At 38.9% G+C, this 18,811-nt stretch overlaps 1 protein-coding gene across 6 annotated transcripts in view; it reads right to left on the reverse strand.

Annotated features, from left to right (window-relative positions):
• The window catches only part of ZRANB3 (zinc finger RANBP2-type containing 3), a 184,756-nt gene that overhangs the window by 84,955 nt on the left and 80,990 nt on the right, over window positions 1–18,811 (reverse strand). For all 6 annotated transcript variants that reach the window (XM_043525050.1, XM_043525049.1, XM_043525048.1 and 3 more), the window contains 3 exons: window positions 16,432–16,584; window positions 3,672–4,143; window positions 1,683–1,907 (listed from right to left, as the gene is read on the reverse strand). In XM_043525050.1, coding sequence (XP_043380985.1) covers window positions 1,683–1,907; window positions 3,672–4,143; window positions 16,432–16,584 — 850 coding nt within the window. The remainder of the gene's footprint in view (window positions 1–1,682; window positions 1,908–3,671; window positions 4,144–16,431; window positions 16,585–18,811) is intronic.

Raw genomic sequence — 18,811 nt, forward strand, 5'->3', positions numbered from 1 at the left:
AAAAAAAGTATTTGATATTTCGTTTGGAACTTAGAATTAAAAGTTAGGGTTCTAACAACTTAAGCAATATCATTCTAATAAACTTTTCTCTAATGATGTTTCTAATGGTATAATATACACAAGCTACTACCTCTGTTTTGTACCAGTTCCGTCTGTTCTAGCATGTGACATCCTTCTAATATTGTATTTTTTATCCTTAGGTTGTAAGGTCTTAGGTGCAGGGACAGTATTTTTGTATGTGTTTGTATCAGACCTACCCCAAGAGGGCCTCTATTCTGACTGGAGCATCTGAATATTATTCTTATATAAATAATATTTCATTACAAGTCTGTATTTAAAGTATCACAGCAACACATCATACCTCTATCCTTACCTAATTCAAACCAGTCCAAGATGAAAGTCTGTACACTCCAAGTAGTTCAGGGAAGACAGCAGTAGGGTTAGTGAAAATCCATACCTTAACTGCTCGCTACAGGGCTTGGGACTGGAACCCAGAGTAGAGGGTAGCCCTGGGCTTCCCTGCCATCCACTACAGAATGGCATTGCTGGGGGCAGTGAACAAGACGACTACCTGATTCACTGTGGCAGTGACACGGTCAGGGCAGTGGATGAGAGGATTGTCTGACGCTGCTTGTGCACAGAGACTTGGAAAAACTCCCCCTGGAAGTGGAAAATCACAGCGTGACCTGGCCAGAGGGCCAAGTCAGGAAGCAACCATAGTATGACTCTGTGAGCAGGAGAGCTGCACGGTGGAAGACCAGAAACGGGACACTGAACCAGGCAGAGTTAATCCCCAGAGTCGCCAGAAAGCAATGCCATCCAGTGGTGAGTAAAGCACCCTGTGATAGTGTGCTTACAAGAAGGTGTTATTGTTGTTACATGAAGACTTGGAAGCATCTTTTACTTAAGTTTAAAAAAGTTAGACACATTCTGGTGTTGCTTAAGAAACTGAATGAGAATGAATAAAGATATGCATAATTTTATAGTGACAAAGATCGTATCCATAAGAATGAACATGAATACCAGGCATTCTACATATCACAGAGATTCTGTAACTAATTGCTGCCTAGGATAACAGCTCAATATGACCAGAGAAACCTGTACTAGCAGGCCAATGGACAACAAGGATGTGCACTGCAAAGTTCACTGCAGCCTGCCGCCCACAAATGAAGCAACAAAGTAGAAGAAACCTATAGGAATGAGGGGCAGGAGAAAATTAAAGAAAAAAGGAGGGAAATTAAAAGGACCTTTGAATTTTTACCCCATATGTGTTTCTCATTAAACATTAAAATATACAATATAATATACAATATAACCACAGACGAGTATCTGCAGCCACAAAGTTCAATAAAATGACTGTACATGGAACAACAACCTGCTAACTGGCAGCTGCTCATAGGGCATACTTGTCACACAACCCAAAAGCAAACTGTGAACATTACTATGTATATCTGTGGTTCTGCCACAGTTGGATGAAAATGTTGGGTTCAGCCCACCTGACAATTCAACTGGCTGTCCTATAGTCAAACACAGAAGCCCAGTGGTCATTCTGCATGTGTCGGCTTTTCTTGTTTCAAATATGTGGTTTCCAAATGAATCTGCATCCCAGTGTTTATGTTTAATGCAATGCTGCAGAACTGCTATGGTAGATTGGCTCTACTAGGAACTCTATTTTTCTTTACCTTCTTGAGGCTTTTGCTCACATTCTTCAGATCCATTTTCAACAGCATTAGCTACTTCTCCCCCAGTCTCATCAGATGATTCAGTCGCTGTTTGTACTAAGTCCTTTCTCTCATTGTCTGCATTGCATATTGCTATACCTTTGATTTTTCTAGAGTCCTGTGATGCATTTTCTTCTTCACTCAGAGTAGAGGGAGGATCATTCATTTGATTTGTATTCTGTTTATCTATAGTTAAAGAAATAGGAAAGTGATCGATTTTACTTTGCATCTATAAAAATAATTAAGTAAATAAGATAAATATTAGGCAGTAATATTAATTTATGTTTGAAACAAAGTATCCTAAAATGTATTTTGGTTATAAGAATCCAGTAGTTAATTCTGAAAGAACAGCTGTGCCATAAATGAAATTAAATTAATTTTAGACTTGCTGAATAGTAACAGATAGTTTTAAACAATTAAACACCTGAAAACTGTAATGTTTAAGTTTAAACTTCAATATTAAAAATATTTTAAATTGCATGATGTTGAAAATTCCATATTATTCAGCATATTATTCCTAATGTTGAACAATACTAACATTAATACATTTCAATACAATTTTTAAAGTTCTACTTATACAGTATTTATTATTTATCTGAGGAAAATGTACAGACCAATTGCTTCTTCTCTCTCTACCCCACAGCAAACATATTTTATTTTAGAAACTAGAGCTTAATGTCTGTGAAATCAATTAGAACTAATATAATTATATTTGTTTCTATTATTTTTCTCAAGTGAATTTTAGTGCTTATGAGATGAGCCAGGTTGATGACATAGGAAACAAAAGTCCTCTATGGCATAGGTATTGCACAGGCACTGCTTACCGATGTGTGTCAGCCAGTGAGTTAAACAGTTCAGAGTCCATGACCCAATCTATCCTTGGTCTCCACTACTGAAACTGTCAACGATGCTACCAACTATGGTGGTGGCTTTTATTTTATGGCTATTTGTCACCCAAGAACTGGAAGAAGTCCACTAACTCAGGTCCCTGGAGCAAATTAATATGATCCTCTCACATCCTAATAGTTAGTATTAAAGAGGTACAAGCAGTATGTTATACATACAACTTACTTTCAAAATACTAAACAGTAGATATCGTGGCGAATAAAGTATGGACATTGTACAATAAGCACAACAGGATCAGTAATTTCCTAAGGGTAATTTTCTGTTTTGCTTTTGAAATATGAAGTTTAAAATATGTCCTTTAGTTGATTATACTATTTCAAAAAGAAAATATACAAGGCTAATAGCTCTTATTATTTGTGTTTAAACAGCTTTTTAAAAAATGCCTACTCATCTTTTCTCCACAAACAATCTAGATGACAGTGATACCAAAATGCATATACCATGGAGACAGATAGGACTTTATAAAAATCTTTTGGCTATTTTAAAACACAAACTTACTATGGACATTCCAATTTTTACTCTTTGAGGGGAGAAATTTAAATATTTACAAATTTAAAAACTTTTCATGTCTTAAAATGTTAGCTCTTGTGACAATTACATACTTGTTTAACTAAGTAAAGCATTGACACTGCATCATTTGGCTGTGAAAAGATAGGAAAAAAAAAATCTATAATTTCATTGGCTTGTTGATAATGATAAATCCTCTGAAGGGAAAGAAAGCAGCAGGGCTCTGACTGTAGAGCATGTTTGCTGCCATGGAAACAATTTCTGCTGCTGCTCATTGAATTTACATCCTACTGACTTTAATCAGGTATCCATTTTTGCTAAATTAATGTCATATCACAGGAACTTTCGGAAATAAGTTCCTGACCAAAATCAGGAGACAATTTCAAAAATTCCAACTCATGTGACGATTTTATTCTTCATATTTTGTCTGAATTTGTAAATACTTATGCATTCGAATACAAAAACACTATAATCTTTGAAGAAAAACATGATAGGAATATGCCTATTCAGTTACAATGTGCAGCATGGGTTACTCACCATCACTACCACGAGGACATTCACAGATTTCACAATAAGGTAATAACGAATTATTAGTGTAAGTGCAAAGACTACAACACCAGACTTTGGCTAAAGGTGATTTTTTCCTTGAATTAGACAGAGAGCCACCAGAAAGACCATGATCAGTTTCCTTGGTTAACAAAGTGTTTGTTTTTCCAGGCAAAATTTTTCTCTTTTTCTCACTGGAGCTGCTTTGGGTGGGTGTACTTATAGCTCTTGGTCTTTTAGCTTCAGGCTCACAGCCATTTTCATAACAAATTGCATCCACATCAATTATTTCTCTGGCGTCCAAATGCCTGCTGCCCTCCTCTATGTCCTTTCCCGGTGTGACTTTAGAATCTCCTGAAGTAAAGTTCAGTGATTTATCCCAAGAATCAATTTTGCGTTTTTTCTCAGCAGATGGTTTTGGTGAAAAGAAGGCACGAATGTCATGTTGTTTTTCTTTTTCAAACTAGGAAAGAGAAACAAACTTTATCAAACATACAGATCCAAAATTCCTTCAGTAGATATAGTCCACTTGTCTAAAGTTGTAACATTTTTTTCTCAATTACCGGTCTTTTGTACTTTCTAATTTGAGGTATTTTTAAAAATGTTAATTAGTAGATAGAAAATGACAGACATTCTCTTTTAATTATTTAAACTCAATTTAAAAGTAATTTAAAGCTATTTCTCAACCATGAAATTTTTAATATTCCAGTCAAAATTTTAAATCAGCATAAGCATAGAACAAATTTACAGAATTGTTAGCGTGGTACATTTAAAAAAAATGTATACAACAGAATGAGAGAGATTTAATATCACTTTAGAATAATTCTGTATATACATACTGGATGTTTACAGATGTACTAAGTTAACACAACTGCAAAACCAGCCAAACTCCCAGTTTCCTTGAGGTTTTGTACTATAGGTCTATCTTTTAGGCCATGTCTAGCACTAGGAAAAAATACATACTTTTAACACATGTCATGTGTAGACAAGGCAGTTGTAGTTTTAACAAATGTTAGCAGGTTCCCTGGGGAAATCCTAATATTTTTACATTGTATTTCAACACATTAGTTAATATATGTTAAAACTTTTCCCCTCCTACTGATGACAAGGTCTTAGAGGTAACAGTGTGACTTGTCATAAAGCAGAATAATGTCCTGTGTTTTCTAGGTATTTTGACTTTCATGTCTCCATTTGTAAAGGTCAAGTAATTAATTACCATAGGCTAAGTGCTATACGTGTATTAGTAAGGGAGTTTTTGAACCATAATATATTGGCTGGAATGTCTTATTGTAATTTATTTTCTTTTAACAAAGTAATACTTTAAAAACTCAACCATGACAGTGTAATTACTGGTTTCAGAGTAGCAGCCGTGTTAGTCTATATCAGCAAAAAGAACAGGAGTACTTGTGGCACCTTAGAGACTAACAAATTTATTTGAGCATAAATAGTGTAACTGAGTGTAATTACTGTGACACTGTATCATAGATCCTTCCACAGTGAAAAGCAGTACGAAAAATGCTGGAGAGTAATCAGATTCTTTTCCTCATCTATTTAACTGAACAAGAGAAGTTGTAGCTCTCTGAAGTAAGAGAGGCAGTGTTTATAAAGTCAAAACTGAGAGCCAGGAGACTTGCATTCTAATCCCAACTCTCACTGTGATTCTCTGTGTGAGTCTGGGTAAATCACATATCCTCTCTGTACCTCAGCTTCTCCATTTAGAAAATGGAGATAATCCTTACCTATATTTTGAAACTGTCATGGCTTAAGCTAAATCCATTATTTATTAAATTAATTTTTAAGTCAAGCTGTAAAGAGTTAACATTTAGAAAGAATTAAAAGCAGTTCTCTCTTCTTAAGTATTAGCTTCTTTCTAAGCAATGTCATTTTCAAATAGCTTGCCTACTCAGTCAAACAGTTTGGGTTAAAATGTGTACATATTAAAAACTATTTCAATTTTTATACTCCAAGTGAGCACGAATACCTACAGTGTACTCAAATTCATTTGAAATGAAATTAATACCCCATCCAGTGAATTATTACATATTGGCAACACTAAGGATGTAAAATGATGAACGAACATTTAAATCAGTGCTGTAATTGCATCAGTTGAAAAGCTCATCTTTTGTTTTACAGAACTATGGGGAATTATTTTAGGTGAAATTCTGGCTCCATGAAATAAATGGCAAAAGTTTCATTGACCCTAATGTCTATTTATCTTAAGAACTCACATGGCCCTTCTTTCTATAGTATCTGAGCACCTCCCAATTATGACTGGCCTTGTGGCTGGGAGGAAGCAGTAGGCATGATATATCTTGATTTTAGTAAAGCTTTTGACGCAGTCCCATATGAGAGTCTTATAAGCAAAACAGGGAAATGTGGTCTAGATGAAATTACAATAAGGTGGGTGCACAACTGGTTGAAAAATTATACTCAAGAGTAAATTACCAATGGATCACTGTCCAAATGGGAGGGCATATTTAGTGAGGTCAATAAGGGTCAGTCCTGGGTTCGGTACTATTCAATCATGAATAACAACAGAAAAAGTGGAAATGACAGAAGAGCTAAATGACATTTTTGTTTCAGTTTTTACCAAAAAGATTAGTAGTGATTGGATGTCTAACATAGTGAATGCCAGTGAAAATGAGGTAGGATATGAGGCTAAAATAGGGAAAAAAGAAGTTAAAAATTACTTAGACAAGTTAGATGTCTTCAGGGCCTAATGATATACATCCTAGAATACTCAAGGAGCTGACTGAGGAGATATCTGAGCCATTAGTGATTATCTCTGAAAAGTCATGAAAGATGGGAGAGATTCCAGAGGACTGGAAAAGGGAAAATATAGTGCCAATCTATAAAAAGAGAAATAAGGACAACTGGGGAATTACAGACTGGTCAGCTTAACTTCAGTACCTGGAAAGATAATGGGAGCAAATAATTAAGCAATCAATTTGCAAACACCTAGAAGATAATAAGGTGCTAAATAACAATCAGATGGATTTGTCAAGAACAAATCGTGTCAAACCAACCTAATAGCTCTCTTTGACAGAGTAACAAGCCTTGTGGATAGAGAGGAAGCGGCAGAAATGGTATATCTTGACTTTAGTAATGCTTGATACTGTCTTGCATGACCTTCTCATAAACAAACTAAGAAAATACAACCTAGATGGAGCTACTATAAGATGGGTGCATAACTGGTTGGAAACCCATTGCCAGAGAGTACTTATCAGTGGTTCACAGGCAAGCTGGAAGGGCACATCAAGTGGGGTTCCGCAGTTCTGGGTCTGGTTCTGTTCAATATCTTCATCAGTGATTTAGATAATGGCATAGAGAGTATAGCTATAAAGTTTGCAGACAATACCAAGCTGGAAGGGGTTGCAAGCAATGTTCCCTCTAATGTTTTACATCCATGTGTGGAATTAATTTTGTTATGTGCACCAATATGGAGGTGATGTGTAGCGGGGGTGGGGCCAAAGGGTTAGGAGTGTGGGAGGATGCTCAGGGCTGGGGCAGAGAGTTGGGGTGTGGGGGTCTGAGGGCTCTGGCTGGGGGTGTGGGCTCGGGATGAGGGGTTTGGGGTGCAGGCTCTGGCATGGAGCCAGGGATGAGGGGTTCAGGGTGTGGGAGGGGGCTCAGGGCTGGGGCAGAAGGTTGGGGTGCGGAGGGTGAGGGCTCCGGTGGGGGTTGTGGGCTCTAAGGTGGGGCCGGGGATGAGAGGTTTGGGGTGCAGGTTGCTCCGGGGCTGCAGCGGGAAAGAGAGGTGCCTCTCCAGTACAGGCCCTTCTGGTTGCATGCCTGCATGGCCCTTGATAACCTGCAGTGTGGCTGCGCAGCTTAGAGGGAAACTTAGGTTGCAACTGCTTTGGAGGATATGATTAAAATTCAAAATGATCTGGAGAAATGGTCTGAAGTAAACAGGATGCAATTCAATAAGGACAAATGCAAAGTACTCCACTTAGGAAGGAACCATCACAAATACAATGCACAAATGCACAATGTACAAATACAAAATGGGAAATGAGTGCCTTGGAAGGAGTACTGCAGAAAGGGATCTGGGGGTCATAGTGGATCACAAGTTAAACAGTGTAACACTGTTGCCAAAAAAGAAAAAAAAAAGCAAACACCATTCTTGGCTGTATTAGCAGAAGTGTTGTAAGTAAGACACAAGAAGTAATTTGTCCACTGTACTCCATGCTGATTAGGCCTCAACTGGAGTATTGTGTCCAGTTCTGGGTGCCACATTTCAGGAAAGATGTGGACAAACTGGAGAAAGTCCAGAGAAGAGCAACAAAAATGATTAAGGGTCTGGAAAACATGACCTATGAGGGAAGATTGGAAAAACTGTGTTTGTTTCAGAGAAGAGAAGACTGAGAGGGGACATGACAACGGTTTTCAAGTACACCTCTACCCCGATATAACGTGACCCGATATAACACGAATTCGGATATAATGTGGTAAAGCAGAGCTCTGGGTGGCGGGGCTGCACACTCCGGCACATCAGTGTGTCAGGCTCTGACATGCTGCTCTGAGTGGCGTGTTAAAGGTGCTGGGCCAGGGCTGAAGGGTTGGATAAGGGGCAGAGGATCTCCGGGGGCGGTCAAAGGACAGGGAGCAGGGGGGGTTGGATGGTTCGGAGGTTCTGGGGGCAGGATGGTCAGGGGAGGGGGGTGTGGATGGGGTCGGGGCAGTCAGGGGACAGGGAGCGGAAGGGGGGTGTTGGATGGGTCAGGGGGGTTCTGATGGGTCAGTCCAGGGGGCGGGAAGTGACTATTAATAACGGAAATACTTGAGGCCAAAGCAAGTTTGATATAACGCGGTTTCACCTATAAAGCAGTAAGATTTTTTGGCTCCTGAGGACCGCGTAATATCGGGGTAGAGGTGTACATAAAAAAGTTGTTACAAGGAGGAGGGAGAAAAATTGTTCTCCTTAACCTCTCAGGTTAGGACAAGCAATGGGCTTAAATTTGCAGCACGGGCGGTTTAGGCTGGACATTAGTAAAAACGTCCTCACTGTCAGGGTAGTTAAGCACTGGAATAAACTGCCTAGAGAGGTTGCGGATCTCCATCATTAGAGATTTTTAAGAGCAGGTTAGACAAATAACTGTCAGGGATGGTCTAAATAATAGTCCTGCCATGAGTGCAGGGGACTGGACTAGATGACCTCTCAAGGTCCCTTCCAGTCCTATGATTCTATGAATTGGTCTGAAATCAACAAGATGAAATTCAGTAGAGATAAGTGAAAGGTACTACCCTGAGGGAGGAAAAATCAAAGGCATAACTACAAAATCAGGAATAACTAGCTAGTGGTAGTATTGCTTAAAAGGATCCGGGCATTATAAGTGATCACAAATTGAACATGAGTCAACAATGTGATGCAGTTGTGAAAAAGACTTCATGTCATTCTGGGGTGTAGTAATAATGTCGTATGTAAGACATAGGAACTAACTGTCCTGCTTTACGTAGCACAGGTGAGGCCTCACCTAGATTCAGAGATACTAAGGTCAGAAGGGACCATTATGATGATCTAGTCCGACCTCCTGTACAGTGCAGGCCACAGAATCTCACCCACCCACTCCTGCGAAAAACCTCTCACCTATGTCTGAGCTATTGAAGTCCTCAAATCGTGGTTTAAAGACTTCAAGGAGCAGAGAATCCTCCAGCAAGTGACCCATGCCCCATGCTACAGAGGAAGGCGAAAAACCTCCAGGGCCTCTTGCAATCTGCCCTGGAGGAAAATTCCTTCCTGACCCCAAATATGGCGATCAGCTAAACCCTGAGCATATGGGCAAGATTCATCAGCCAGATACCCAGGAAAGAATTTTCTGTAGTAACTCAGATCCCACCCCATCTAACATCCCATCACAGGCCACTGGGCCTATTTACCATGAATATTTAAAGATTAATTAATTACCAAAATCATGTTATCCCATCATACCATCTCCTCCATAAACTTATCGAGATTAATCTTAAAGCCAGATAGGTCTTTTGCCCCCTGAAGTATTGTGTCCATTTCTGGATGCCACACTTTAGGAAAGATGTGGACAAATTGGAGAGTCCAGAGGAAAGCAGCAGAAATGATAAAAGGTTTAGATAACCTGACCTACGAAGAAAGTTTAAAGAAACTGGGCATATTTAGTCTTAAGAAAAGAAGTCAGAGGGGGCATCTGATAACAGTCTTCAAATATGTTAAGAGCTGTTTTATAGAGAACAGTCATCAAGTGTTCTCCATGTCCACTCTAGGTAAGGACAAGAAGTAATGGGCTTAATTTGCAGCATGGCAAATTGAGGTTAGACATTAGGAAAAGTTTTCTAACTATAAGGATAATTAAGTTCTGGAATAGGCTTCCAAGGAAGGTTGTGGAATCCCCGTCATTCGAGGTTTTTAAGAATAGGCCAGACAAACAGCTGTCAAGAATAGTCTAGATTTACCTGGTTCCGCCTCAGTGCAGGGGACTGAACCTGATGATGTGTCGAGGTCCCTTCCAGACCTACATTTCTATGATTCTATCCTCACCATACCCCTGTGATATAAGGAAGTACTAGTATCCCTATTTTACAGATGGGAGATGAGGCAGAGAGAGACTAAATATGTATGGTCATACAGGAAGACTGTGGCAGAGCTAGGAACTGAACCCCAGTCTCCCAAGTTCCAGGACAGCATTCTAAACACTGGACAATCCTTCCACTGAAGGGGCCAGCATCACCCCTTGACAGGTGGTAAAAGTAGCTCAATACAAGGTCTCAAGAAATGTACCTCTAAGATGAGAGGCCTTTTTGGTCAGGGTGGAAGCCATCGAAGCTGAGGATGGGTCATTTCACCTAACAACAACATACGAACCCATGAAAAGAAGAAGTCTCTCATCCTGTTCAGTATCTGTGGTTCTTTGACATCTGTGTTCCTATGGGTGCTCCACTTCAGGTGTGCATGCGCTTCACAAGCCCTTAATTGGAGATTTTATGTTAGCAGCATCCATTCAGCCCACGCATGTATGATATGTAACCTCATGCCACACACTGAAGGGTATATAGGGCTGTGTGTGCAAACCATCCTCAGTTCCTTCTCTGAAAATGCAGCAGTGAGAAGGAATTGGAGACATGGACGGTCCATCCTACCCTTTATCACCTTGGACAAAACCATGAGGCAATATAAGAGTGCATGCATGTACCGCTGAGCAACATTACTTTGAAAAGCTCCGGCTCCGGGCGCATGGTGCATGCACATAACCCTCAGTGGAATACAACAGGGACCATCACTCGAGGAAGAACCACAGTTACTGAACAGAGTGAGTATCCTCTTCTTCTTCTTTGAATGGCGTCCCTATGGGTGCTCCACCTCATGTGACTCCCAAGCAGTTTCTTCACTGCAGAATGTCCAGGAGCTTTTGTGAGTCTTTAACCTCCTCAGAAGGTATCTGAAAGGCGACAGCTGCCCACTTCACGCAGTCCAGGAATCGGCAAAAACTGTCGGCCACTGATGGCTATGACTGCTTCGTCCGAAGATGAGGATGAAATAAGAGTTTGAGGGGTGGCCTCCTTAACCACCCTAGTCTCCTGTTCTTCAAAGGCCTCCTTGTGTTGGGGGTTTGGTAGAGGAGACTGTGTCACCCTTGCCTCTCAGTGCAATGGAGCTGGAGGTTTTGCAAATTGTTGCCAATATTCTGCCCAAGAAACCCAGTATAGACACTGGGGGTGGGCCAATATGGGAGAGAGGGTGGCACTCAGGCCTGATCCCACCATCCCTGTCATGGATGAGGATCCTGGCTGAAGTATGGCTTCCAGTATGGATGTGGAGGGGAATCCTGCACTGGTAAAGGGGAGATTGATCAAATGTTTCCTTCATCCTCCTCAATGTCCTCCAATGGGGAGGCCCTAGTATAAAAAGTCTGAGAAGTTTGCAGTACCAGGAAGCAATGGTAATCCAGAGACTGGAGTCTCAGTACCGAGAGTCATCTGATACCCCTAAGCAGTGCTCAGCACTTCTGAAAGTCAGATCAAGTGTATTTACTTGTTTGAGATTTATTTTGACAAAACTCTTTATAATCATAAACACTGTCAAAAATCCTGAGCCATCGAAATTAGTATCTCAAAGCATTTTTACCAAACTAAATGTGCAGTGAAAATTGCTTATATACCCACTGATTTAAAATATCTCTCCCCCCACCCCAATGTTTAAATACACTTTTTTCATGCTGGAGCGCATTTTGAAGAATGGCAGCAATGAATGATTACACCAGAGACAGAATCTTATTAGTCTCTATGGATCCGCATGGCATGTACTGGGTTTCAGCAACTATAGCTGTACTATTTGAGGCAACTTGCTGTTGAAGACACATAGAGTGATAAACTGAGACTGAGCCAGATAACATCGCAAAGCCAGTTTTTGCACTATAAAATGATATAGCACAAGTATAGTCTCAGTAAGAGAGGTGATAGATCAGGCAGATGCAATGGCTCAACTGACACCCTGACAGCTGCATAACACAATGATGAATGAAGAACCAGGATAATAACATCATGAGTAATATACTGGTGCTTAACTCGAACTTACATGTAACCCAGGCACTGCTGCTGCCTGAAGCAATAAAGCACAGAAAGTACAAGGCTCCTCTCTGAGGCCACACATCAGCTACCTGACATTTATCAAGTAAGTTTTTTGATATCTAGCCCTGAACAAGCTCAGTTCAAGAAGTCTCATGATTCAAAGGCAGATGTACATCAAGGAAGACTTCCTGTGAAGTACATGGACAAATCTCTTTGATATTGGCCTAGATCAATGTTTTATAAATTGGTCAATGGCTTCACGATCAAACCTTACCAATGGAACCAAAAACAGGTACCATTAAGACCCTTTAATCTACTAGAATGAAAATAAACAAACATGGCCAACTTTGAAGGTGGTAGCCAAAATCCACAGTATAATTTGGGTTGGATAGTAGTATTGCTCTATGGTACAGACCAGTGGACAGAACATAACTTTTAAAAATGATCTTCCAAAGAAAAAGAACAGCTGTTAAATTGTCTTTTAGGGCTGTTCAATATTTGTGTTACTGTCAGGACTAAAAACATAATGAAAGAAATAGAACAGAGAAGAAAGAAATCTAGTAAAACTAATAGAACTATGACAAAGATTAGACAGAAGAGCAGCAAACAATAACAAGCACCGATCAAAACACAACCCTTATCTCAACTGATAACTCTGCAAGGAGCTCATTAATACTTTATAACATCAATCCTAAACTTCAAAATAAATGAATTTCAGAGAAGAGGAATAAAAAGCACTGCATGCTGAAATGAGTCACTGAGAAATCTGTTACTCAGTTATAAGTAGCTTAATGAAGAGAAGCTTGAATAACACCATAGCTGATGAAAACCTGAATAATCAAAAATGACTTAGAAGAATTAACACTAGTGATGCCAGAAATGAAAATTCAAAACATGAATATGAAAATCACCTTCTCCCTATGCTCTTTGGCAAACATTATTAAACAGGGCAACTAGGACTGAAATAGTGTTGCATTTTTGTTGTCCTGAATTAATCACTAGTTTTTTTTTTAAATACTGAATGCCTAGCAAAAATCAGTTGGACATGGAGTTTACACAATTTTATAGCTAAAGTTATAAAAGCCTCAAGTGTAACACTGAAACACATTCAGGACAAACAGCACTGTACTTGAGACATTTAAACTTATTACCAAACATAGGCCAGTTTCTGAAGGACATTTGTTGATAGTCTGAAAAACACTCAGAGCAATATCATAACAGCTAATTAGTTAGCAGTTGAAAGTCTGAAGAGCAGGAAGGGATATAATTCAAGTTTATTAAATGAAATGACCCAACCTCAGCTATCTGGATTATTCTGGGCAATCCAGAAGGGGTGATTATTGATATATTAGATAAATGATAACCAGACAGTGAATAAACCACTTATTGAGTACTGATGCATTGAGGAATTTTGGCTATTTTGCAAAAATATTGAGCTTTGAAAACAATTCTGTTTATATATTGTAATAATAAATAACACTTATATGGAGTTTCATATCTTCACATATTAATAAATAATTATTAATTCTAATTCCTGCAGATGTCTTCCTGCCTGTATAACTAAGGACACTTGTGAGAGTACAGGGTTTTGGGTCATTTCCAGAACAACTGTCTGTGATGTCAAAAAGAAGATTATATTTTAGGTTCATTTGGAATTATCAGACAAAAAATATCTTGTTTTCAAGAAGAAGTATATCACACTGAAGGCCAGAGTAAGAGAAATATAAAGAAATATAACATATCAAACTGGTGTTGCTAGACAACATTTTTTAAAGTTTTCCATAAAGCACAGCTACTCTTCAACATAGCTTCTATTTTCACATTATCCTATGATAATTATATTTTCACAGTAGTCATGAGCCCACTGCTATTTACTATATTAAAAAAGTTATTTTCTTGGCTTGCAGATGCACCACCTTGGGCTATGAACTTATCACAATTCATAGGCTAAGAAGGGTTGGATTTAGACAGAATCTAGAGTTCTCCCAAGTAATGGGTGCTGCAGTAAGTTGTGTTGGTGATTCAGCAGGAGGAAACTCTTTCCTCTGAATCAGTGATTCTTAACCTATTTACCATTGTGGGCAACATATGCAGCTCTCCCTGTGTTATTTGGGCCACATCCACACAATACATATACTACTTGTATGGCCCTGAGAATGTCACATGGGCCGCACAGTTGTGCTAATTGGGCTGCAAGTGTTCCACGGGCTGCAGGTTGAGAATCACTGACTGAACTGATCAAGGTTCCTGAATGTTGTTAGATCAACCCTGTACTGCAGGAAATGCCATCTTCTGGTTATTAAAACACTCTTTGCACTTTTCACAAGGGTAGATGTATTAGCTCTGGTTTCCTAGCAAGAGTCAATGTGGGCAATTACATTCTGCCAGTCTAAACTCCAGTTTCAATTTCATATAGTAATTTTTTACTTCCTGTTCAAAAGTCTTGTGTACTGTTGATTGGTATGAACACCTGATTTGAACACTCCATTGCAGAGATGGCTGCATTTCAGTGTTAGGTGAAGTAATTTCAGTATATTTAAAGAGCAAGATTTGCAAAGGTGACTGTTGTTTCTGGGTGCCCAACTTGAGACACCTTCAAGAAACCTGATTGTCCGGGAGCGCTGTACACCCATCCTCTTGGAAACAGGCCCCTTGAAGGTGTTTCAAATTAAGTACACAAAAAAATGGAGTATCCCAATATCACTAGTCAAGTTTGAAAATCTTCACCAAAGGGCTCTGGGAATACTTTGGAATGTGAAAGCAGTGAACAAATATAAAGCACAAAGGAAGTGTGTATTCATCATAATGGGGAGGTCCCAATTTTATCTCTTATCAGGTGGTCAACAATTGGCTTGTACATTTTGTGAGAGACTCTCTCAACCAATCACTCACTGAAAGAAAGATCAACAGGAAAATTATGTAGTTGGTTCACATATAGAAGAACTCAGCAAAAATCTTAAATACTCTAGAAACTTGATATTTGTAATAACTGAGATACATGGATTTTTTGTAATATTAAATGATAGCAGATAAAAAGCTTAACAGGACAGCAAAGCTACTTGCATGCTTTAGTCATATAATTTTCACTGGAGAGCTATAATAAAATTGTGAAATCTTAGAAAAGCTCAAACAATTGATCTGTACATACAAGCTTCTTCTATTGTTCGAGAAACTCTAAAACTTTTCTTCTTAAATACAAATTTCTCATTAAATCAACTATAGTCTTTGGGAAGATTTACTTTGCCTTCATCTCCCTTTAACTAGCACTGGGAAAGTTAAGATATACTGTTTTATGGTATATATGACACACACATATTTCTTAGACGGCAATCGGGTTATTTGCATGCATTATTTCTTTGTTCACAAAATTAATAAATTTATCCGTTTGCTCTTAACAACAAATGCAAATATTAAGATGTTTTAGTTGGTAGTAGGATGGTATACTTTCATCCCTAATATCATGCTCTTTTATGAGTGCCCAGATCAATGTCATTTAGCATCACCTCAATTTTTCACTGAGCCAGACTGAACATACAATATACAGCATTTTAGATACATATGAATGAAACACCATGTTGCGATAATTTAAAGGACACAATGGATTACAGAGCAAGACCCTTTATTGTAGAGATGTACTTTGGTCAGTTTTAACTGTAATTATAACACGCTACTCAGCATTAAGCTATAAACTAAAAGAGCTTGTAACCATTAGAATGTTCCTTGAGATCAGCGCTAGAAAAAGGCTTGTGAATAGTCCTGCACTGGTAGGAATGGACAATATGACTCAACAGAATATTCTTGAGTGCTTTCTACAGACTAGTTTTAAATGTCTTTTGTGATGGTGCTTCTACTACTTCCCTAGAGAGGTCATTCAACAGTCTAATAATTTCACTGGTTCACTAAGACAGCATACTTAATGAGGCTGGACAAGAAAACAGGTACCTGTACAGCCCCACATCAACCCATTCTAAAAAGGAGAAATGGCAGCAAAATGAGCAAGAAAAGATTGATACCAAAAGAGGAAGCAGTGGATGGGGACGAGAGTGAGAGAGAGAAGGACAAGTAATAATCTAAAAGGCTGTTTCTCAGACTTCATTCTTTTCAAATAGGAGCACTTTAACATTTAATTTGAAGCACAATTAATGACTAGGTATTAGAATTATTTTAGAAAAGAAGAGCATAGAAGAAGATATATATATCCATCTTGTCTTACGTGAGTGAATAAAACTTCATTCTTGACCTCTTCAAGACTTTCGTTCGGGGTCCAGGCTTCAGCAAAACTCAAGAAATCCCACTTCTCCTTATCACCTTCTTCAGCCTGCAATTTCTCCTTCTTCCCATTCAGCGTGCTGCCTGTAACTTTGGCCTGCAGACAGATGAAGTTAATCATTTCACACTTCACAGTAAATTTAGTTGTTTAAGTTTACTAAGCGTTACTTCCCTTTCAAACATAACTCAGCAACTGTAAAAGTGCAGAACACAATTTAGTAATTCAAAGTAAAAAATGTTTTAAATAACTGACTGAAGATCTATAAGGCTACCATCTGATACTCCTTCAAATCCTCTATCAAGATTCACTAGTGCCACAATGCCAAGATGAAATCTACTACTGTATGACGACTTGGCAATGGGACAGTTGGGGGAAGTCAATATTTATCGATTTATGTTACTACAAAACTTAAACAACATATGTCCCTTTCACAAAGCCTTTATATGTTTGCGACGCTTCTCGGGATAGCTAGAGTTGAGAGGCACCTTGCTAATACCTGCCCTTAGCGTGAGGAAGCCTGCAAGGGTCAGCTCTCTGATTCTCCCAGCCACAGGAAACACCTAGTGCTTTTTACAATCTGCCTTACCCATTCCAAAGGCCACAGGGCAATAGAATAAAAACAAATACAAAATAATAAAGGAGAGATGGGAGCAAATTCCATACCCTAGCGACCACTGAAGTAAAAGCACAGTTAATTGCTGACTTCAGATGCTGTGGTGGAATCCTTAAGTGGCAGGTGGTGTCTGAATATTGAGATCCATCTCTACAATGCTCAAGGAGCAGGTCTTGAATGTAGCCAAGGCAATATTAATGTTGAGATTTTCAAAGAAGCCTAAGGGAGTTAGGCATACAACTCTCATTGAATTGTAATGGGATTCAGGTACTTAGCTTCCTTAGACTCCTTTGTAAATCCCAACTTAAAACTTTGAAAGCCACATGTCTTTCTAGGTATGACATATTGGAAAGCAATTGTAAACATACCAACAACACATACTAGTTTCCAAAACATCAGGCATATTAAAAGCTACTGAAAGATCCAGCGTGACCAAAATAATCAGCTGATTTTGATCTAAAGCCAGAAGAAAATCAATCATGAATCTGAGATGAGCAGCCTCTGCTTCAAAAGAAAGCCAAACACAGAGTGGAACTAATCAAGGATGCTGGGTATCCAAATATGCCTGGAATTGAACAGCCATCACCTTCTCAGTCACTCTTCCGAAAAAGACTGAGCAGTTACTGACAAGCATATCAGCAACAAGAGATGATTTCTTCGATTGGTGTCGGGGAAATTAACCTGTGTGTTTAAGAATGTTCAGCAGCCTTTCTGACCAAAAAAAGACTAAATAGTGCACATCAGCTCGTACATGTCCATTTGTCATACTAGCATGTCTCTGAAGCTATCATCTTATACTCTAGAGTCCCAGGTGGTTGTTGTTTTTTTAAGTAAATCTCTAATTGTTATGGTTGCAAAGAAAACCACAGAAATGTGAAAAGAATAAATGAAGCTTAGATGAGCCTGCAGATAGCTTGAAACAATAGACCTGATAGGCGTGAAGTGCCAATGAGGGGTTAATTCAGATGCCCATTGACGATAATTTAAATGTCAACATTGCAAATTATTTTATTCCTCCTGTATAAAAAGACAGTGACTGCTACAGATCTGCACAATTTACTGTGAGTTGCATCTAATTTTGATGTCACAAGTAAGTGGTGTTTGAGAGATATCACCACTGATTTCCCCCGACCCGACCCAGTCAAGGAGGAGCCAAGCCCAAGAACCTAGCAGAGCCCAGGGTCATATTCAAATCCCACTAAGTGGGAGCCAGTATTTGCACAATCTATTAAGAGCAGAATCTCATTTTGGTGAGTCATATAAGTGGAGTTTATTTTGTGGGCACAGCTAGTGCTCATCAATAGTGGCACTACAGCTAATCCATTTACCCTGAATAAAGCCCAGAAAAACACTGACATCACAAACAAAATACAAATCAAACACAACCAATGGATAACAATAATATTCCTTTAAGGGGCTAAATTTTTAGTGTCACGCGTTAGAATTTTGGTGTACAATCTTTCTTAATGCAAATGTCTATTTTGCAGATGAAGACCGCCAACCAATGCAATCGTAGTCATGTTAGTATTTTCCCTTAATTAAGTCAGGTTTAGAGGACAGTGTTTACTTGCAGCATCCTTCCTTCATCTCTTCTTTCCAGTTCTTTGATACCTGTCATAAGTAAGGAGTTTTTAAGCTATCACAACTAGCTGTTAACTCTCTTTCCAAACTTTGATGTGAATATTTCTAAAACTATCATCTTTTCAAATG

The sequence above is a fragment of the Chelonia mydas genome, chromosome 11, assembly GCF_015237465.2.
Source record: "Chelonia mydas isolate rCheMyd1 chromosome 11, rCheMyd1.pri.v2, whole genome shotgun sequence".
Taxonomy (NCBI): Eukaryota; Metazoa; Chordata; order Testudines; family Cheloniidae; genus Chelonia; species Chelonia mydas.